The sequence below is a fragment of the Leptopilina heterotoma genome, unplaced genomic scaffold (assembly GCF_015476425.1).
Source record: "Leptopilina heterotoma isolate Lh14 unplaced genomic scaffold, ASM1547642v1 Lhet_368, whole genome shotgun sequence".
Classification (NCBI taxonomy): domain Eukaryota; kingdom Metazoa; phylum Arthropoda; class Insecta; order Hymenoptera; family Figitidae; genus Leptopilina; species Leptopilina heterotoma.
Window position 1 is genome coordinate 1 of NW_025111047.1, and position 23,942 is coordinate 23,942.

Genomic DNA, 23,942 nt, shown 5'->3' on the forward strand with positions numbered 1-23,942 from the left:
TTTTAAGATCAGGTAGACGAGCATTAAGATGATGGTCCATTAAAGTATACACAGTTTTTGTTAGCTATGTATATGCAGGCACATTTAGATAATACCTACTTTTTTAGTGATACAAACCTTCATTTGCTATGTACAGAAATATTTTTTCCTACAACTCCTTTAGATGTTTTTAGTTATAATGAAAATTTTAAACAAGTAACGCTTCGCCTTTGTGAAGATTTTGAAGAAAAAGATTCCAATTGGCGACTTGATTCAATTCAAGATTAGATGTAAATTTAAATAGATACAATCCCATGAAGCTGGCTCTTTTATAGATTTACCTCAGTTTATTCAACGAAAAAAAGCTTGCATTAATGTTCGGAACAATGATATGAATGCTTCAAGTGGTCGATACTTTCCGCACTCTATCCACCTCGTAATAATCCCTACTATATTAAAAATTACATAGAATATAAAATGTTTTAAATTTTAAGGGAATTAACTTTCCCTTTTCTGTTTCTGATATTTCAAAATTTGAAAAACAAAACCCTATTTCTATTAATGTATATGGTCTTGAAATTCCTAAAGGAAACAAACGTTCAAAGAATGATGAATTTAATGTAGTTCCACTACATATAACTTCAATCAAAACAGAAAAGCATGTTAATCTTTTATTAAATCAAGACAATTACAATAATCATGAGGTGGATAAAGCACAAACTAAGTATCATTATGTTTGGATTAGAAATTTATCACGACTTGTTAGCTCTCAGTTATCACAAAAGGACATAAGAAGTATATTTTGCGATCGCTGTTTGCATTATTTTCATAGTCAAGATAAACTTTCTACACATACATTAACTTGTTCCCTTTTAAATAAAACGAAAATTATTTTACCACAACCAGAAAAAAATAACTCGAATTTAAAAACATTTCAAATAAGGAGCGTGCTCCATTTATCATATATGCAGAGTGCGAAAGCTTATTACTTCCTAAAACACATTCTTCATCTGTGGGAGGTAATACAGAAATTATTCAAAACCATAAACTTTTAAGTATTGGATATTATCTCAAATGTAGTGAACAAAGATGTAACAATACAAATCCATATACAAAGCATCTCCCATTGATGAAGAAAATGCAGCGAAATGGTTTGCTCGTGAATTGAAACAAGTTGCTGAGAGACTTGAGCCTATATTTAAAACTATCATTCCGATGGAAGTTTTAAGTGATAAGCAAGAGTATTTTTTTTCAAATAATTAATGAATGTCACATTTGTAAAAAATTTATTAGTCAGGGAGATACTAAGGTTAGAGACCATTGTCACCTGACTGGTAAATACAGAGGTGTAGCTCATCAGTATTGTAACCTAAACTATCAGGAATTAAATACTATTCCTGTTGTTTTTCATAATTTGAGTGGTTATGATGCACACTTCATTATAGAAGCCATTGCGAATGAGTTTGAAGGTAAAATTGATCTCCTTCCTATTACCAAAGAAAAATACATTAGCTTCACAAAACACGTCCCAGAAAATAGTATAAAATTTAAATTCATTGACTCATTTTTCGTTTCATGGCATCATCTTTGGATAAATTGGCTTCATATCTGCCAAAATATATATACAATAGTACATTCCGAATTTGAGTCTTATGATGTTAATAAGACTCAGTTATTAACACGCAAAGGAGTTTTTCCATATGAGTATTTAGACAATAGATCGAAATTAAACGAGACACAACTACCGCCAAAAGAGAAATTTTACAGTACCCTTAATGATTCTCATGTAAGTGATGAAGATTATCGTCATGCACAAAGGGTTTGGTCTTCTTTTAATTGTCAATATCTCTACGAGTATGTATATTTGTACATGAAAACTGATATTTTACTACTCGCGCAGATGTTTTTGAGAATTTCAGAGACCAATGTCTTAAAGCATATAAATTAGATCCAGCTTATTATTATACAACACCTGGACTTAGTTGGGATGCCATGTTAAAATATACAGATGTAAAGTTGGAACTTCTTACAGATATTGATATGGTTATGTTTGTTTGAAAGTGGCATTAGAGGGGGGATAAGCCAATGTTCAAACAGATCGCTCATGCTCTTCTCATGCCAATAATCTGTATATGAAAAATTATAATCAAAACGAAGATTCATCTTACATCGTATATTTGGATGCTAATAACCTTTATGGTTTGGGCTATGATTCAAGCACTTCCCTATGGTGGTTTTGAGTGGGTAAAAGACGTAGATAGGTTCTTTTAACTTTATATCCTAATGATTCAGATTTTGGTTATATATTTAGAAGTTGATTTAGAATATCCGCATTATTTACATGAAAGTCATAGTGACTTACCATTTTGTCCAGAACACTCAAAGCCACCTGGATCGAAACAAGAGAAATTGCTCACTACCCTCCTACCAAAACAAAAGTATATTCTCCATTATCGTGCACTTAACAGTAGAATAGAGAGTGGTCTTAAACTTACTCAAATTCATCGAGTTTTAAAATTTGAACAATCTCCATGGTTGAAGAAGTATATCGATTTTAATACCAAGAGGAGAACAGATGCCAAAAAGCTGAGTTTGAAAAAAATCTTTTCAAACTCATGAACAATGCAGTTTATGGCAAGACAATGGAGAATGTAAAACGAGTTGTATGTAAAACAAAACTAACAAAATGGGAGGGTGGTTGGAGCAGAGGCTCTTATTTCAAAACCAAACTTCCACACACGAGCTATTTTCAATGAACAAATTGGTTGCTGTGGAGCTGAACAAAACTGAAGTGCTCATGAACAAACCCATCTATATTGGACTTAGCGTTTTGGATATATCTAAAACATTGATGTACGATTTTCATTATAAATATATGAGAAACAAGTATGGTAAAAATTGTAAATTGCTCTACACTGATACTGACAGCCTTATTTATAAAATTAAATGTACAGATATCTACTCTGATATGAAAGCAGATATTTGTAAATTTGATACATCTGACTATCCTGCTGATAATATATATGGAATTCCGCAAGCTACAAAAAGTCTTAGGACTCATGAAGATGAGTGTAATGGACGAGATAATAACAGATTTGTTTGGCTTACGAAGTAAAATGTATAGTATTCGTGTAGATGGAGAAGATTGTATGAAAAAAGCAAAAGGTGTCAAGACGGTAGTTGTGAAAAAAATCTATTTCTTTCGATGATTACTGTACTGTCTAAAGAACATTAAAATACAAAACTAGAGTACAATATGCTATAAGATCAAAAACTCCACATGTATATACAATAAACAAACAAAGATAGCAGTGAGGTCCTTAGACGATAAAAGATATTTATGAGAAACAGTACAGACACTCTTGCTTGTGGACATTATAAAATCAAAAAACGATGAAATGACTGTGATAATAATGAGTTGTGATGTTAGAAGTTGTAAATATTTATTGTTTCATATATTCTACGTTTTTATATATTAGATTTATATTGATTTATATATAGTATTATAGTATTATATATATATTATACAGTACGAAAACCTACCACGTCAGTCATATCCCATGAGTGGGAGTGAGACAGACTTATGCGATTCCCATACTTTCCTATGACTGACGGATAGCTTTTCTTACTGTATATATATATATATTGTAAAAGATTGGATGGGTGAAATATGAAGATTATTAATAAACCAAAAATTTGTTACCAATTTTATGTCTACTTTATTTATTTAATAAAACCTTATACAATTAGCTTACATATATTCAATATTATATTAACTTAATATTAAATTAAATTTAAATAGTAATACTGATTTTATAACTCACACAAGTAAAAATAAATTCTTAAACCATTTCTAACTTTATTCTATCTTCAAATCAAGTTAAAACCTGTTTGAAAGTTTCTTAAAAAATGTCTTTGTTCTTATATACAGTCAGGTTAAAACCTGTCTAAAGGTTTTTTAGACAATATCTTTATTCTATTCAAGATTCAGGTTGAAACATGCTTTAAGATTTTCAAACAATACTATTGTTATCTTGGAAAAAATCAAGTTGAAACTTGCTTACAAATTTTTAGACAATACATTTGTCACCCTTCAAAAATCAAGTTGTAACCTGTTAAGTCACGGTCCGTAGTAAGTATACATTCATTTCAATATAAAAAATATTTAAATAGAAAAAGTTAACTTTAACTTTTCCAAAAGTTAACTTTAACTTTTCCAAAAGTTAACTTTAACTTTTCCAAAAGTTAACTTCAATTTGACTGGTATCATAGTGTTCTTAATATAAAGATTGTAGTAAAAGTATAATCTTTGTATTAAAAGAACACTATGATACCAGTCAAATTAACTTTAACTTTTCCAAAAGTTACTTTAACTTTTCCAAAAGTTAACTTTAACTTTTCCAAAGTTAACTTCAATTTGACTGGTATCATAGTGTTCTTAATATAAAGATTGTAGTAAAAAGTATAATCTTTGTATTAAAAGAACACTATGATACCAGTCAAATTAACTTTAACTTTTCTAAAAGTTAACTTTAACTTTTCTAAAAGTTAAATTTAACTTTTCTAAAAGTTAACTTTAACTTTTCTAAAAGTTAACTTTAACTTTTCTAAAAGTTAACTTTAACTTTTCTAAAAGTTAACTTTAACTTTTCTAAAAGTTAATAAACTATTACATGTCTGATTTTTTTATCCAACTATTATGTGAATTATCAAAACCTAACCATTTTACAAAGACTTCATCACGACGATTCTTGAGAACTTTTTCTATGAGATATATATCTGAATATTTCACTTTAGAAATTTCTTCTTCATAGAAACCACCTTCGATGGGTTGATCTTGATAATCTTTCAACTTATATGTTACTGGTTTTGTTGATTTAACTTGAGAGATGGTAAATATTTCAGTTGTCCAGTTTGGTGTATATTCTTTTTCAAAAATATGTTTATTCTTGCTTATTCGAACTCTATCACCAACTTTGAATTTTGCTCTTTTAGTTAAAATTTTCCTCTGTTTTGAGATGCGTTTCAATAATTCTTTTTCATCTTGTTTCCTGACATCCTTGGGTTTCATACCAATAGTTCGATGTTTCTGGTTGTTATACTTTGAAATTAGAGATGGTAATATATCTTCCCATTTATAATTTCCTCTTAAATTGAACTGCGGCCACATCATATTTTTAAGTGTTCGGTTAAATCTTTCAATTATTGAAGCCTTTAAATTACTATATGTTGAATACAATTTAATTTTATATGATTTCATTAAATTCTCGAATATTAAATTATAAAATTCTTTGCCTCTATCAGTATGTAAATTTTTTGGTATACGTCCATCTTTGAGTATAGATTTCATAGCAGTAGAAACATCTTTCCCAGATTTACTTTTTACAGGTACTGCCCATGTATACTTGGAAAATATATCTATAACAGTAAGCATATATTTGAATCCTTTGTTAACTTTCGAATATGGTATCATTTCAACCAAATCTGCTTGCCATGTTTCATCCACACCACGCATTTGTACTTTACGACGTGGATAATTTCTTCTAGCTTGTCTATGTAATTCTGTGACAACTGTTAACTTTTTGTTATCCATTTTAAGGTATATATGAATACATCAATACTCAACACAATACTGATTCAAAATTTATATACACACACTTAATATATAATTTTACTTTCATGTAATTCTTCAATAATACTCATAATTTCATTGTTATGACTCGGATTTCCAGCTTGTCGTGATGCTATAAGTAATCGTAAACGATCAACAAGTTCATTTGGATCATCCCAGTAGATGTAGTCTGAATATGATTCTTTTTTCACTAACATAGATTGCGGTAATAAATTCTTTTTCTGTAAAGATTCTCCAGTTTTCTGATAAAGCTTTGCAATAACATTTGTGTATTTAAAACTGTTGTTTGTACGAATAGGTTTATTTGGACTATAATTCCTTCTATGTGCATTAGTAGCTTGTAATATTTCTTTATAGTTGGTTAAATCATCTGAACTTATAGATTCTTCATTAGGTTTTTCTCTAAATAAAAGTTCTAGTAATCCATCTGTTTTAGTATATTTTTTCTTTCCACCTAAGTCTATCAGAGGACCATCAAAATTAATTTCTGTATTACCTATCATGAAACCTCTATCTTTAACTTTCCGCACTCCGTAAACCATATCCAAATATTGTTTTCTATTTTTATTCAATAATGTTATGAATTTATTTGTTAATTTGTCGGAATCTTATTGTTGTTGTATATTATTCTGCTCATAAGACTCTTGAACTGTTAAATTATCATTTAACCTATCGTTTTGCTCATATATAACATCTTGGTACTCTTGATTTGATAAGTCATCAATTATATTTCTACTTTTTATATTTTCTAAATCTTCTACTTCAGATATAGGATCATCAAATGTATAGTTATTATACGCAGGTATATCAAATGGTTCATCGTCACTAACAGCAGTCTTGAATGTTGTTTCAAAGTCTTCTTCTTCTTCTTCTTCTTCTTCTTCTTCCTTTTTTATTTTTTTTGATACATTTTCACTCTTGATTGGATTATAATTTCTATTCACCAATTTCTCCAATGGAGTAACTAATGGTTGAAAAGTTTCTTTCAATATATTTTCTGCAGTCTCTCTACCACTTTTAAGTATACGATGTTTCTTGCGTATAGCATCACTTGCTTTTGCTATTTCATGAAGCGTTTCTCGTTCTTTCCGAAACATGTTTATATATTGATGTCTAAAATTATACTAATGAAAGTTGTAAACCAATAGATACTTATAACTGAATAAAGCAATCGAAACCTTTTCTATATCTTCCTTCATTTAAATTTCGGTCTTTGTCTATAACAACAAACCCATATCTATCAGAATTCCAACATGTTGAGCATAAATCACGAAATTGATTGTAAGTCATATCTGTATTTACATGATCGTTATAAACATGCTTAAGGTTTCTCTCATCTTGTTTAAAAAGTACTAGTAAGTTAATATTATCTCTAACAAGATGTTTGGGAATGTGGGCATATGTCTGACATAGATAGAAACTGTCAACGTTGACATGCCTACCCATGCAAAAAAATGCTCTTACATTGTCTTGCTTCTCGCAAGCAATATCATCAAAAATAAATACTGAATTTGGTTTAGCGTCTTTAGGTGAAACCACTTCTTCATGTTCTCTAAATGGAAAGTATTCAATACCATCAACTTTACTGAGAACTTTTTCTAAAAATTGATATTTTGGTTGTTGTAAAGACTTTGAATATAAATATATATTTTCAAAGCTTAAACCATTCGGATGTATGATTAAAGACAAAAGAGCATTTGTCTTTCCACAATTTGATGGTCCACAAAAAGCAGCACGAATGCTGTTTGAAAATAAACATCCATGACGTTTTACACCATCATCCTTGTTTGGAAGAAGGTTATCAACATTCACTATTGGGAGTTGAACATCTTGTACATTAAACCGCATCTTGAAATCGACTGAAGGTATAGGTATAAATATAGCGTTTATATAGCTGTATCCAATCAGTTAGTTGTGAACCACAGTCGAGTGAGGAATGATTACTCATGATAAAGTGAAAAAGAATAATAAAAACATTTCTTGTCATGGTCAAGGTTTTCTCAATACTATAATCAATAAATTACCATTCGAGTTTCATTTCCCGGGTTATCAATATTGTGGACCTGGTACGAAGTTAGCAAAACGTCTTGCACGTGGTGATTCTGGTATAAACCCTTTAGATGCAGCTTGTAAAGATCATGATATAGCTTATTCAAAAGATAAAGACGTGGCTATAAGAAATTCTGCAGATAAAATACTTGCTGAGAAGGCGTGGGAACGGGTTGTTTCTAAAGACGCTAAATTAAGTGAAAAAGCAGTTGCATTAGCTGTAACTAATATAATGAAAGCCAAGTCTAAATTTGGGATGGGGATAAAAGTTAATAAGAAATATAAAAAGATTAAGACAAAGAAATCAAAGAAGAAGAAGAAGAAGAAGAGTATGAAGGTTGTTTCTAAAAAACATGTTACTTTAAAGAAGATTGTTAATGCTGCTAAAAAGTCTATGAAATCTAATAACAACTCTTTAGATACAATTAGAACTGCTATGATTGGTGCAAAAAAGGCTATAAAACAGTATGGCGGTAAATCTAAGATTATATCACCTCGAATTCTTCCTATACCCTCAAAAGTTGGGGGTATTTTACCTCTTGTACCAATTTTTGCTGGACTGAGTGCTTTAGGGGCGCTTAGTGGTGGAATTAGCGGTATAGTGAAAGCTGTTAATGAAGCTAATGTTGCTAAGAAAGAACTTTCAGAAGCTCAACGACATAATCATACTATGGAATCCATTGCTTTAGGAAAAGGTCTATACATGAAACCATATCAACGGGGACTTGGCCTTTATATGCAACCTTACAAAGGCAAAGGATTATATAATAAGAAAAAAATATCAAAAAACTAATATTGAAGCTACCTCACCGTGCACTAAGTGATTATGATCTTCTAAAATATTCTAAAAGTTTAAAAATACCATATTTTAGAGGAGTCTTTATGAGAAATAAATTACCCATAGGAGGGCCATTTCAATATGAATCAGCAATAATAAATCTTGATAATAAAGAAGGTCCTGGAACTCATTGGGTTGCATATAAAAAGGTGAACAATGAAACCGAATACTTTGACAGTTTTGGTAATCTTTCACCACCATTGGATCTCATTGTTTACTTAGGTGTTGGTAGCTATATAAAATATAATCATGAAAGATATCAAAATTTTGATACGTTTATATGCGGTCATTTGTGTCTTAAATTTCTGTGTAATCAACTTACAGTGAAGAATAACTTTAGTCTATATAAGAATGTGTAACCAATTTCAAGCTTCAGTATACAACTAAACACTCAACATGAATGATTCTATCACTCTCACGTTATCAGGGAATTCTTCAACCCTTGAGGCTTCATACTTTCCATCAATTGAACTATCATCTAACAAAAATTATGTTCTTGGTCTTGTTGAACTCCTTACATTTAACTCAATTCCCAACATTGATAAGGGTGCTAATACATTTTATATAGATGGTTTCAATGTAGAAATACCTACAGGTAGTTATGAAATCGAAGATATTAGAAAGCATATTGAACATAGAATAAGACGCACTGGTCTTGTTTTAAAAATAATGGTTGATACAAATACATTACACTGTACAATTGCATCTAATCGTGAAATTGACTTCAGAAAAGAAAATGGTATAGGACAATTATTTGGATTTTCTCCCAAGTATCTTGGAGCAAATACAGTTAATGTTTCTGATTCAATTATATCTATAATGAAGGTGAATGCTATACGTGTTGAGTGTAATATTACAACAGGATCATATATTAATGGAAAGAAAGTACATACAATACATCAATTTTATCCTTCTGTTCCTACTGGATATAAAATCATAGAAGTTCCAAATAATGTCATTTACTATCCAGTCACCGTAAAGACAATATGTAATATTCAGCTGCGTATAGTTGATCAGGACGGTAATTTAGTAAATTTTAGAGGAGAGACAATAACAATACGTTTACATATAAAATCAGTGTAATGGGAATTATTTACAATCAAAAAAGAAAAGTTGGTGGTAGTTATAAAAGTGAACCAACATGTGTAAAGAAAAGCAGTGTGAATGTAACTCGCAAGGTGTTAACACCTCAGAATCAAATATTTCTGAAGAAACTTGGTCTGCGAATCAGACATTAAAAATAAAGAAGAAGCAGAAGAGAGGTGAAAAATTCTATCTATTCATTTTGTGTCGTTGTTATAAGAAAAATGGATGAAATTCTCAGCATTCCAACTCAAGTGAACTTTGATGAATCTATAGCAAATTATGAAATTCATAGTCATCAACCATATGCATCATCATCTTTCAACAATAGTGATGAAATTCGGATTATAGTTCAGAATCAAGATTTATATATTTTACCGAGTAGCAGTTCCTTACATATATTTGGACGCTTGACAAAGAATGATGGAAATACTTTAACAGAAAATGTTGATCTCATTAACAATGCTATAGCTTACTTATTTGATGAAATTCGTTATGAATTAAATGGTATTGAGATTGATCGTTGCAAATATGTTGGTTATACTTCAACTATAAAAAACCTGGTTTCACTAACTCCTTCTCAACTTATACGTGTTGGAAATGCAGGTGTGTTTGAATATTCTGCTTTGGATTTAAAAATGACTTTAGAAAATGGTTATTTTAATGTAACAGTACCACTTAGTATGCTTTTCGGTTTTGCTGAAGATTATAAGAAAATTGTTATGAATGCTAAACATGAACTCATTTTGATAAGATCACGAAATGATTTAAATGCTGTTATTCAAACAGGAAATCTTGACAATAATAAAGAATTTAAAATTACAATTAATAAAATTGAATGGTTAGTACCATATATTTTACCATCAGACAATAATAAAATTAAATTATTAAAATTTATTGAGAAGGATCCATTAATTTCTATGAGTTTCCGATCGTGGGAAATGTATGAGTATCCTTTACTTCCAGAAAGTTCAAGAATTATGTGGCAACTCAAATCTTCATCTCAATTAGAGAAACCACGATATGTAATTGTTGGATTTCAAACTGGAAGAAAGAATAAACTAAAAAATACATCCTGTTACTTTGATCATTGTAATATTACAAATGTAAAACTCTTTTTGAACTCACAATCTTACCCTTATGGAAATTTAAATTTAAATTTTGATCAAAATCAGTATTCTTTATTATATGATATGTATGCTAATTTTCAATCTTCTTATTATGGAAAAGATTCAGAACCTACTTTAGCTATTAATACTTTTAAATCAAAAGCACCTTTAATTGTTATTGATTGTTCGAAACAAAATGAGTTTTTAAAGCAGTCTTCAGTCGATGTACGTTTAGAATTTGAAGCTAGAGAAAATATACCTGCTGATACAACTGCATATTGTCTCGTCATACATGATCGTATAGTTCAGTATAAACCAATCAGTGGTATTATTAAGAAATTGTAAGAAAGTGGAGAGGGAAACAAAGTGGTGGGGGTGAAGTGGAGAGGTATATAAGACATATTTCTGAAGCAGATACTCATTTCTATTCTAAAATGGAGTTCATAGTAGACGTTCAAGGTTTTAAAAAACCCTGCAATGAGTTTATTTTCAAAGAGTTGGCTATAGTTCCTCTGGAGTCAGATGCTCAACCAAGAGTTTACCTTTTTGAACCACCTTGTGCTTAAAATTCACTACCTGGACGTTATAAAAGTGAAAACCTGTGGTTAACAAACAACTATCATTCAATCCCTTGGATGGTTGGAGATGTGTGTTATGATGAAGTGCGAACCATTTTACAAGATGCATTACGAGGAGCAAAAACTATCTATGTTAAAGGTAGTGAAAAAAAACAGTGGTTAGAAAAGTATGTAATGAATGTATACAATTTAGAAGAAATTGACTGTCCAGCGTTTAAGAATATTAAAACTGAATTTTTACCACCAACATGTACACATCATATTATACAAACTGAAAATTGTGCAGTAAACAATATATTTAAGCTTCGAAATTGGTTTTTGAATGTAACAAGTGAACTGAGAAACTTCTCAAATGGTGTCGATGAAGTGGATGATGTGAATACTAATTTGAAATCATTTTATGAAAATTATGAACAACTATTGTAATACGTTTGAATTTCTACATATATATAAAAATAAATGAATTTTATAACTTTAAAAAATGTTGTCTTTCTTTCTTGATATACCTACTCCTTTATTATTATATACTCGAATTTTTTTTCCTTTAACTTTAATAAAAATTTACTTATACAATGTTATATAAAATTCTATTAATTTAAAAATTGTTTAAAATATGAAGGTAGAATAATAAAAGAAGCAATTTAAAAGTAATTTTTTTTATTATTATAAGCATTTAAATATTTACATAATTTTTACAGTATAATATTATAATATTTATTCTTATTCAAATTCAATAACATTAAATTTGCCACCAATATATTTTAATCGCAACTTCTCCAACTGTACGGCTTCTTCCATCATTGTGAATGAGGTAGGGTCAGCGTCAAATAGTTTTGCGAACCTTGCCGGCAGAAAAGTGGTAAATGTAGCATCCAAGTCTACTACAATCCTAGAACCATATTTGGTCTGCACCTTGTTTATTTTAGTTACGTTGTATAACTCATTCACAGTCAACTCAGAAAGCGGCTTCGTTGGCAGAAATCTCTCCATGCAGCCAGTGGCATTGACTTTTTGGAAGTCCATTGTTTTAATATCTATAAGAAAAGAAAAAAGATGGATTTTTAATATTAAATTTAAAAAAAACTAATTTGGAACACAAAATGTTTCAATCAAGGAAGTGAAATTTACATACCAAATGAGTAGATGATGCTGTAGTTGTTAAAACTGCTAGTACTGCTTATGTTGCTGATACTGCTGATGCTGCTGCTGCTGGAAATTTTAATAGAAGTGTTGAATCGTTGATTCCAACCTACTTTATATCCCGTAAACCCCACTCTTCTTCAACTCCCACTCTTTTACCCCCACTTTAATGACTGCGCACGCAACTACCTCAAAAGAAGAGTCATTTAGAAGACGTGTTCAAACTCGCATGAAAATGACGTCACTAAAAGGGTTTTTAAAGAATGCCTTTGTTCTCATCTACAGTCAGGTTAAAACCTGTCTGAAGGTTTTTTAGACAATATCTTTATTCTATTCAAGATTCAGGTTGAAACATGCTTTAAGATTTTCAAACAATACTATTGTTATCTTGGAAAAAGTCAAGTTGAAACTTGCTTACATATTTTTGGACAATACATTTATCCCTATGGTGTTATAGTATTAGTGAAGCAAGCTGTGAGAGTCAGACAGACAGGTCTGACGCATGGAACTTTCACTCACTCAACGCGGTAACCGTACGCGCACTCTTGCTGCGCACTGGGCCTTACCACCACCCACCACCACCCACTCCCACTACCCACAACGCCTGCGCGGTATCTCGCGAACGCTTAATCCCTCGCGCTTCTCTATACGATTTTTGAAATTTCTGGTTTATACTAAGTGGGTGGTGGTGGGTGGTAATATTGAAAATATATATAAAGGAAAAAAGTGGGTGGGAGGGAGGGGGGGGGTGGTTAACTAAGAGCAATAGAAGAGGGTGGGTGGTATTTGCATATTCTACGTCCAAAAGGGTCGATAGTGGGTGGAATTTGCATAAACTAAAAGGGTTAACAATGAAAGTTAAATAATAAACAATAGAAAACGTATGCAAATTAAAAGGGTTAACTAATTTACATATGCAAATCAGGTACCCTACCAACGCTCTGTAACTTTGCCACATATTTAAATATATGCAAATTAAAAGGGTTAACTAATTTGAATATATGCAAATCAGGTACCCCACTAACGTCAATTAAAAGGGTTAACTAATTTAAATATATGCAAATTAGGTACCCCACTAACGTCAATTAAAAGGGTTAACTAATTTAAATATATGCAAATGAGGTACCCCACTAACGTCAATTAAAAGGGTTAACTAATTTAAATATATGCAAATGAGGTACCCCACCAACGGCCGGTAAATTACCCACATATACCCCACCAACGGTCGGTAACTTACCCACATATACCCCACCAACGGTCGGTAACTTACCCTCTCGGTCGGTAAGTAGGAATCTACATTACCGATTTGAGCCAGAACCGGCCTAGCTATACTACTGAATTAAGTGGGGAAAAAAGGATTTTTTTAAATATCTCCTTTTTTGCCTCTAACAGTTTGTGTCTTTTTATCTTTTAAACAATTGCTCTTATCGCATTGAAAATCTTTAAACACAAATTGCTATAGGGGAGCGTGGGGGAATTGGAGCCCCTTAAGGAAAATTATTAAAAAAACCAACTTATTTTTATAATAATACATTGTTCTCGTCATTTTCTACTCATTTCGATATTAATCTTTAATTATGTTTAATAAGAAACTTAAAAAGAGAAAGTAAATTAAAAAAAAATTTTCAAAAAAATACATTTTTTGCCATCACCCAATTTGTGGGGTATTGGGAGCTTTCACTTAAAATTTAAAAAATTTCTATTTTTTAGGAATATTTTTTGTTTTATAATAGAAAAAGTGTTAATACTTACAATGAAGCCAAAACTTTAGACTTAGAATAAACTTTTTCCTAAATTTTAATTGAATAAAAAATTTGTGAAAAAAATTTAATTTTTTATTTTTTCCACGAAAAATTATTTTTTTATTAAAAGGGGCCGTCCATAAACCACGTGGCCAATTTTTCACCAATTTTTGACCCCTCCGCCCCCGTTGTGGACAGTCGTGGACATTTGTCAAACCCCCTCCCCCCTATACAATTGTCCACGTGGATATTGCAAATTAAAAAAAATCGGGCAAGTGCGAGTTGCACTCGCATTAAGATCGAGGGTTCCGTACACCAAAATAAAACTCATTTTTTATAAAAAAAAAATATATATAAGAAATATAATTGATTAATATTAACATATATAAACCTATTGAGCTGAAATTCGGTACACATATGTATTTTTATTACATATAGATTAAGATTCCTAAAAGTTCAAAAGGGGGAGAGAAAAGTGTCATTTTTTGCAATTTTTTCGTAAAAATTAAATTTCTTTCCCTCCTAGTTCGCAAATATGTCCGTCAATCGAGTTCGCTATATTTTTCCTGTAATCTGCATTTGAAACTGAAGATCTCTACTGAATTTCAGCTCACTAGGTTGAGATTTGTAAAAGTTTACCGCAGGAACAGGGTCATTTTTTGTAATTTTTTCAAAAAAATTGAATTTCTTTCCCTCCTAGTTCGCAAATATGTCCGTCAATCGAGTTCGCTATATTTTTCCTGTAATCTACACTTAAAACTGAAGATCCCTACCGAATTTCAACTCATAAGGTTAAGATTTGTAAAAGTTAAGGGGGGGGACAGGGTCATTTTTTGCAATTTTTTCAAAAAAATTCAATTTCTTTCCCTTCTAGTTCCCAAATATCTCCACCAATCAGGTTCGCTATATTTTTCCTGTAATCTACACTTGAAACTTAATATTCCTACTGAATTTTAGCTCATAATGTTGAGATTTGTAGAAGTTAAGGGGGGGACAGGGTCATTTTTTGCAATTTTTTTGAAAAAATTGAATTTCTTTCCCTCCTAGTTCCCAAATATCTCCACCAATCAGGTTCGCTATATTTTTCCTGTAATCTACACTTGAAACTTAATATCCCTACCGAATTTCAGCTCACTAGGTTGAGATTTGTAAAAGTTAAGGGGGGGGGGACAGGGTCATTTTTTGCAATTTTTTCGAAAAAATTCAATTTCTTTCCCTTCTAGTTCCCAAATATCTCCACCAATCAGGTTCGCTATATTTTTCCTGTAATCTGCACTTAAAACTGATGATCCCTACCGAATTTTAGCTCATAAGGTTGAGATTTGTAAAGGTTAAGGGGGGGGACAGGGTCATTTTTTGCAATTTTTTCAAAAAAATTCAATTTCTTTCCCTTCTAGTTCCCAAATATCTCCACCAATCAGGTTCGCTATATTTTTCCTGTAATCTACACTTAAAACTGAAGATCCCTACCGAATTTCAGCTCACTAGGTTGAGATTTGTAAAAGTTAAGGGGGGGGACAGGGTCATTTTTTGCAATTTTTTCGAAAAAATTCAATTTCTTTCCCTTCTAGTTCCCAAATATCTCCACTAATCAGGTTCGCTATATTTTTCCTGTAATCTACACTTGAAACTTAATATCCCTACTGAATTTTAGCTCATAATGTTGAGATTTGTAGAAGTTAAGGGGGGGACAGGGTCATTTTTTGCAATTTTTTCAAAAAAATTCAATTTCTTTCCCTTCTAGTTCCCAAATATCTCCACCAATCAGGTTCGCTATATTTTTCCTGTAATCTGCACTTAAAACTGATGATCCCTACCGAATTTAAGCTCATCAAGTTAAGATTTGTAAAAGTTAAAGGGGTTGGACAGGGTAATTTTTTCAATTTTTTCGAAAAAATTGAATTTCTTTCCCTCCTAGTTCGCAAATATGTCCTTCAATTGGGTTCGCTATATTTTTCCTGTAATCTGCACTTAAAACTGATGATCCCTACCGAATTTAAGCTCATCAAGTTAAGATTTGTAAAAGTTAAAGGGGTTGGACAGGGTAATTTTTTCAATTTTTTCGAAAAAATTGAATTTCTTTCCCTCCTAGTTCGCAAATATGTCCTTCAATTGGGTTCGCTATATTTTTCCTGTAATCTGCACTTAAAACTGAAAATCCTTACCGAATTTCAGATCACCAGGTTGAGATTTGTAAAAATTAAGGAGGGGGGACAGGGTCATTTTTTGTAATTTTTTCTGAAAAATTCAATTTCTTTCCCTCCTAGTTCGCAAATATGTCCGCCAATCGAGTTCGCTATATTTTTCCTGTAATCTGCATTTGAAACTGAAGATCTCTACTGAATTTCAGCTCACTAGGTTGAGATTTGTAAAAGTTTACCGCAGGAACAGGGTCATTTTTTGTAATTTTTTCAAAAAAATTGAATTTCTTTCCCTCCTAGTTCGCAAATATGTCCGTCAATCGAGTTCGCTATATTTTTCCTGTAATCTACACTTAAAACTGAAGATCCCTACCGAATTTCAACTCATAAGGTTAAGATTTGTAAAAGTTAAGGGGGGGGACAGGGTCATTTTTTGCAATTTTTTCAAAAAAATTCAATTTCTTTCCCTTCTAGTTCCCAAATATCTCCACCAATCAGGTTCGCTATATTTTTCCTGTAATCTACACTTGAAACTTAATATTCCTACTGAATTTTAGCTCATAATGTTGAGATTTGTAGAAGTTAAGGGGGGGACAGGGTCATTTTTTGCAATTTTTTTGAAAAAATTGAATTTCTTTCCCTCCTAGTTCCCAAATATCTCCACCAATCAGGTTCGCTATATTTTTCCCGTAATCTACACTTGAAACTTAATATCCCTACCGAATTTCAGCTCACTAGGTTGAGATTTGTAAAAGTTAAGGGGGGGGGGGCAGGGTCATTTTTTGCAATTTTTTCGAAAAAATTCAATTTCTTTCCCTTCTAGTTCCCAAATATCTCCACCAATCAGGTTCGCTATATTTTTCCTGTAATCTGCACTTAAAACTGATGATCCCTACCGAATTTTAGCTCATAAGGTTGAGATTTGTAAAGGTTAAGGGGGGGGACAGGGTCATTTTTTGCAATTTTTTCAAAAAAATTCAATTTCTTTCCCTTCTAGTTCCCAAATATCTCCACCAATCAGGTTCGCTATATTTTTCCTGTAATCTACACTTAAAACTGAAGATCCCTACCGAATTTCAGCTCACTAGGTTGAGATTTGTAAAAGTTAAGGGGGGGGACAGGGTCATTTTTTGCAATTTTTTCGAAAAAATTCAATTTCTTTCCCTTCTAGTTCCCAAATATCTCCACTAATCAGGTTCGCTATATTTTTCCTGTAATCTACACTTGAAACTTAATATCCCTACTGAATTTTAGCTCATAATGTTGAGATTTGTAGAAGTTAAGGGGGGGACAGGGTCATTTTTTGCAATTTTTTCAAAAAAAATTCAATTTCTTTCCCTTCTAGTTCCCAAATATCTCCACCAATCAGGTTCGCTATATTTTTCCTGTAATCTGCACTTAAAACTGATGATCCCTACCGAATTTAAGCTCATCAAGTTAAGATTTGTAAAAGTTAAAGGGGTTGGACAGGGTAATTTTTTCAATTTTTTCGAAAAAATTGAATTTCTTTCCCTCCTAGTTCGCAAATATGTCCTTCAATTGGGTTCGCTATATTTTTCCTGTAATCTGCACTTAAAACTGATGATCCCTACCGAATTTAAGCTCATCAAGTTAAGATTTGTAAAAGTTAAAGGGGTTGGACAGGGTAATTTTTTCAATTTTTTCGAAAAAATTGAATTTCTTTCCCTCCTAGTTCGCAAATATGTCCTTCAATTGGGTTCGCTATATTTTTCCTGTAATCTGCACTTAAAACTGAAAATCCTTACCGAATTTCAGATCACCAGGTTGAGATTTGTAAAAATTAAGGAGGGGGGACAGGGTCATTTTTTGTAATTTTTTCTGAAAAATTCAATTTCTTTCCCTCCTAGTTCGCAAATATGTCCGCCAATTGGGTTCGCTATATTTTTCCTGTAATCTGCATTTAAAACTGAAGATCCCTACCGAATTTCAGCTCACTAGGTTGAGATTTGTAAAAGTTAAGGGGGGGGACAGCCCATTTTGCGTAGCTGGGACGGACACACGAGTGATTTCATAAGGGTTCCGTCAGTACACCTATGGTGTACGGAACCCTAAAAATAAGTTTTTTTTACTCCTGTATGTTAAAAAATAAAAAAGATTATTTTTGAACATATTTCAAAGCAAGAATGTCAGTAAAGTAAGGGAAATGTCAGGAAAAAATTTTGTCGGGGAAATTAAAAAAATTAAATAAAATAAATTAAATTTAAAATAATTGCGACAAAATACCACAATTTTTAGTAAAAAAAAAGTACAAGTTATTTTGATTTTTATAATGTGAAAAATAACTATAATCAGGGTGGCCGCTGGACCGGGAAACCGGGAAATGACAGTGAATTTTGAACTTGACCGGGATTTTTGATTTTTTTTTAAAAACACACATTATTTTGTGAGAAAAAATAAAAATATTTATTTCAAGACTTAGGTATTAACTATATTTCATTAAAAAAGATTGAACGATCTTCTATAAAATCTATTTATATTTTGTCAGAGAATTTTATAAAAAGTAGGGGAAGTGCGCCAGTTGTGGGCACCCTCCGGTTGTGGGCACCCCTACGTAAACTTCGACGGCAAGCAGACTTTACTGATCTAAGTATTGCAAGTCGTGTTCGTTGACAATACGGACTTTTCGTATTGATAACGAAACAAATATATGCATTTGTGTAATAGCTGTGAGCATAATAAAGAAAATTTGCATTAAATAAATAAAAAAGTAATTTTGTATTGTTTTCGAAGAGCAACATATGGGTGTAGATTCGTTCAGAAAAGAAGGGTTTAATTTTTTTTTTGCAGTGTTGTCATTATATTTTGTGATTTACCTTCGTGTTTAACCAAAATCCTGCATCACAAAATGTGTTGGTCTTTTTAAAAAATGACTGTCATTCCCGGTTGTGGGCACCTTTATGTTAAGGAGGCTCTACCATCTGACAATGATGAGGACTACTGTCTCATCTATCTAAACTTTCTGCCAAGGAAAGTGACAGCCGCAAACTCCATTAAATGCGATGAATATAGTCGTTCAGTGCATTAGAAGTGCGTTATGGTATGCGTACTAGCTACTTCACATGAAGCATTATGCTTTTGTTAGCGATGAGCATAGTGTGAAAACGTGTCATCATTTTTGTTCTTTATCCCGGCAAATTCTCTTAAAATAAAGAAACTTTCATTTCTTCTTTATTTGTGTTGGTTTCCTTTAATATTTTTCCATTTTTAGCGGATTTTTCAAGGGTGCCCACAACCGGGTACAAAATTTTTTTTGTCAAAAAATTCCCATTTCACTAAATTTCTAATAAAACTTTTTTATTTAAAGGAGTCAATTTAATTCCTTCACTGACAGTCACCTTAGACCTCTAGCTTTAAATTCGTACACATATATTTGTATAATATGCACATGGACAAATGTTATGAGGCAAAATCAAAAGGGTGCCCACAACCGGAACACTTCCCTTACTATAAAAATATTCAATTTCTAGAATTTATAAGAAAATTAAGAATTTTGCTGTCCAACGTAACAGATTTAGAAGAAGAAAATATTAAAGTTAATTTTAAATTCTTTCTATTTCTTACAATAATTAAACAAAATATAATTTTAATTAAACTTGTCAAAAAAATTTCAATGAGAAAAAATTTCACATCCTATAGAATAGTGAAAAATAAATCAATTTAAAAATTTTTTTGCAATAATATTATAACAAAACAAATAAAAATTATTAAAAATTTGAACTAATTAGAAGAAAAGTGATACGAAATTTATAAAAATTAATTTTAGAATAGTAAATAATGTATATAAAAATAAATAAAATTTCTTTTTTTAGAGAATAAATTTTCAAAAAATCGTATTTTTCATTAATATCAATTAGTTTTTTTTGCAATTATTGATAAGCAAATTTTTCTATATTTTAGAATGTTAAATTAATAATTATTATAGATTGAATTTTAAAAAATTTCAAATTTAAGTTTTAGAAAAGTTGAATTTTAAAAGATTTTAATTAAAAATTCTGAATAAGTCAGTTTTTAAAAATATTTTTATTCACATTTTTTCAAATTAGTTATGTTTTTAAATATGTACCTAATATTTAATTGAAAATTTTTAAATTATTCAAAATTTCATGAAATTGTCTTGTAAACAAGTGGATCTTAGAAATATTTTAGTTATTTCTAGAATATAATTGAATTGAAATTTTGAAAATAATTGTTAATAAGTTACAGTAGCAATTCTTAAAAATTATTCAAATTTAAAGGATTTAAAATTTGAATTTTTTTTAAATTTGAATACCTACTATATGGAAAAATAATGGATAATAATTAAATATTTATTTCAAAAAATCTATTTAAGTTCAAAATTATTTTTAGAGTAAACTAAAATATTTTTAGGTTTTAGGAAGAAGTCAAAGTTTTGTCTAAAAATCAGGAAATTCTTTCAATCTTTCATGGAATAATTTATTTTCAGAGTTATTATTTATGACCGGGAAAAATAATTTATGACCGGGAAATGACCGTGAATTTTTTTTTACAAAAAAATGGCCACCCTGTATAAACAAATCTTTTTGAATAGTTGAAATTTTGTAAAATTTAATTGAAAATAATTAATTTATTTTAAGTCTTTCGTTACAATTTTTGTAGAATAAAAAATCTTTAAAGGTAAATTTAAAAATGAAAATTAATGAAAATTAGCTTCTAATTTTTTAAAATTCAATATTCTTAATTACATATTTTCAAAAATTCAAATATATACAAAAAAATAACATTTTAAAATTATTTTTAACATTTTAGAGGAAACAATCATGTTAAAAATTTTTAATTAAAATTTATCAATCAAATTCAAAAATAATTTTAAAATATAACAGAATTTTAGAAGAACTTTCGGAGAATTATTTAAATTAATTGATTCAAAGACGAAGGTTTAGTTGCCCAGTAAAAAAAAGTATTGGAAGAGAGCGAATAGTATTGGCGGTGAGTTTCTGCCAATATGTTTTCGCGTGAAAACCGTATTGTCAGAAACTCACCGACAATACTATTCGCTCTCTTCCAATACTTTTTTTTTTACTGGGTGGAAATTGTAGAAAATAATTGAATTCAGGAAGGGTTATAATTGTCATTTTAAAAAATAATTAAAATCATAAATTTTACTCATTTTCCGTAAACATTCATATTTTCCTGTAAAAAGAATTTTGTCAGGGAAATTAATTTTAATATCAGTAAATTGTCAGAGAAATTGATTAACTGAAACTTATGATCTTTCTGGTTAAGCTTAAGATATCTTTTTTGGAAATATCTTTGATTATATGTCCACGTTGACATTTGCTTTAACACCCCCCCTCCCCTTCGTGGACAAACGTGGACTTTTGATTCATCCCCCGCCCCCCCAAATGTGTCCACGTGGTTTATGGACGGCCCCAAAGTTTTTTCATAAGGTGATATCTTTTACAATTTTGAAAGAAATAACGAAAGCCGTAACATAGTAACGAAGATTCTTTGGGCTGACACTAATTCTCCCATTACCCCACAGAATTCTTACAGGCCAAAATTTGAATAAAAAAATAAAAATATAAACAAATTTTATTATTATCTCGATTTTTATACAAGTATACATATCTACACATATTCACCTATAATATAATGAAAAAACAGAACTAAATAATACGATTTTAACTACTTATGGTGATGTTTAGAAATATTTTGCATTTTACAACGAAAACTCAAAAAATACATTTTCCCTTGTCTTTACTAAAAATTTGTCAAGAATGTAATCGTTTGTTTTGAAATGATATAAACAAAGGTTGTAGAAGATTTTCTAGACATTGCAGCGAATTTTAAGGCTTTTAAGTACGTGAAATTTAAAAGCTCCCATTAACCCACGCTCCACTACACAAAAAATAAAAAGGATATTTCAAAAATAATATTTGCCTATCTTTTAGTACTTTTGACCCATTTCCCCCTAAATTTTTTATTAAAACTAGCCAATATTGTAGGTTTTAACTTGTCAAAAGTTATAATATAATGAAAAAACAGAACTAAATAATACGATTTTAACTACTTATGGTGATGTTTAGAAATATTTTGCATTTTACAACGAAAACTCAAAAAATACATTTTCCCTTGTCTTTACTAAAAATTTGTCAAGAATGTAATCGTTTGTTTTGAAATGATATAAACAAAGGTTGTAGAAGATTTTCTAGACATTGCAGCGAATTTTAAGGCTTTTAAGTACGTGAAATTTAAAAGCTCCCATTAACCCACGCTCCACTACACAAAAAATAAAAAGGATATTTCAAAAATAATATTTGCCTATCTTTTAGTACTTTTGACCCATTTCCCCCTAAATTTTTTATTAAAACTAGCCAATATTGTAGGTTTTAACTTGTCAAAAATGTGAATCATCTTAAAATGCTATATGGGGTGTTCCATGGCTCTATGAACCGACGAAATTTTGGTTTTGCTTATACCCAAGCAGCACGGAATATAACCTTAAAATGAAGGGAATATTACATTTCATATTCGGAATATTCTAGGGATCTTAAAGTAATATTAAAATGTCCGCCCCACAGAAATATTCCAAAAATAACATTGAGGGACTGTTTCACGGTAATTTCGAGGTAATATTCCAGGATGATGTTGAGGCAATGTTCCACCGTAATATTAATGGAATATTCCAATGTAATGTTGAATAAATATTAAGGGAATATTCCAAAATTTCATACTTTGAAAAAATTTGACTTTTTTTCTCTTTATCTTCTTTCTTTAGTAAAAACGATTTTCAATGGTATTTTCAACATATTTAATATTATCTGGGAACATTCCCTCAACATCACCCAGAAATATTCCATTAATATTACGGTGGAACATTCCTTCAACATTATTCTGGAATATTACTTCGATATAACCGTGGAACATTCCCTAAATGTTATCTTGGAATATTCCTGTGCAGCGGACATTTTAATATTACTTTAAGACCTCTGGAACATTCCACTGGAATATTCTGAATATGAAATGCAATATTCCCTTTAATTTAAGGTTATATTCCGTGATACTTCGGTACTTTGTAATTTGATAGTGTTTAGGGTCCTAAATAAGTGTGCCAAAAAGTTTTACAAAATTTTTAATATTTTGCAAGATATTTGCAAGGGAGCGTTCATAACTGATGTCACGTTTTTTGAGGGGAGGGTGGAGGGTCTCTACTAAACGTGACACAATGTATTTTTACATGTGAAACTGCATGAAATTTATTTGACAGGGGGAGGGGAAGGGTAGAAAATCCCGAAAAATTGCGTGACATCATTTGTGAACGCTCTTCAATCAAATAATTTCAACACTTTTTTTTCAGGAATTTTTATCTCGTAAACTATATAAAAATGCTGTTTAATTAATTTTTTTGAGAAATGTTTTTTTGAAATTTTTACTACACTATTCTTACGCACGTCACCGTCACCAATATTGTTACAATATATATTGTTACAATATATATTGTAACAATATTGTTACGACAAATTTGTCTAGACTTTAGGTTTTTGCAAGACTAGACAATATAGTTGTATAATAATATAAATTTTTCTTTCTAAACCAGAGTTTGAACATTTACAAAATTAAAACCTTATAGTGGTTAGAAAATGTAAAAAATTATTAATATTTATAAAAA

General features: G+C 30.5%; 3 protein-coding genes across 3 annotated transcripts in view; 1 reads left to right on the plus strand and 2 right to left on the minus strand.

Moving 5' to 3' along the window:
- Positions 1-4,648: 4,648 nt before the first annotated feature.
- LOC122505740 lies at positions 4,649-5,152 on the minus strand. The gene has a single exon (XM_043617551.1). The coding sequence runs from the start codon at positions 5,150-5,152 to the stop codon at positions 4,649-4,651; it is 504 nt and encodes a 167-aa protein (XP_043473486.1).
- A 4,653-nt stretch (positions 5,153-9,805) lies between these two features.
- On the plus strand, positions 9,806-11,035 carry LOC122505741. The gene has a single exon (XM_043617552.1). It carries the CDS (start codon positions 9,806-9,808, stop codon positions 11,033-11,035), a length of 1,230 nt encoding a protein of 409 aa, XP_043473487.1.
- Positions 11,036-11,988: 953 nt separating this feature from the next.
- LOC122505742 overlaps positions 11,989-23,942 on the minus strand; it is a 169,378-nt gene continuing 157,424 nt past the window's right edge. Inside the window, exons 10-11 of the mRNA XM_043617553.1 lie at positions 12,401-12,477; positions 11,989-12,302 (exon numbers count right to left, since the gene is read on the minus strand). Of these exons, the coding sequence (XP_043473488.1) occupies positions 11,989-12,302; positions 12,401-12,477 (391 nt within the window). The remainder of the gene's footprint in view (positions 12,303-12,400; positions 12,478-23,942) is intronic.

What these genes read in the sequence shown, in the direction of transcription:
- LOC122505741 (XM_043617552.1), top strand. Translation starts at nt 9,806, where the DNA reads ATGGATGAAATTCTCAGCATTCCAACTCAAGTGAACTTTGATGAATCT.
- LOC122505740 (XM_043617551.1), bottom strand. Translation starts at nt 5,152, where the DNA reads ATGATGTGGCCGCAGTTCAATTTAAGAGGAAATTATAAATGGGAAGAT.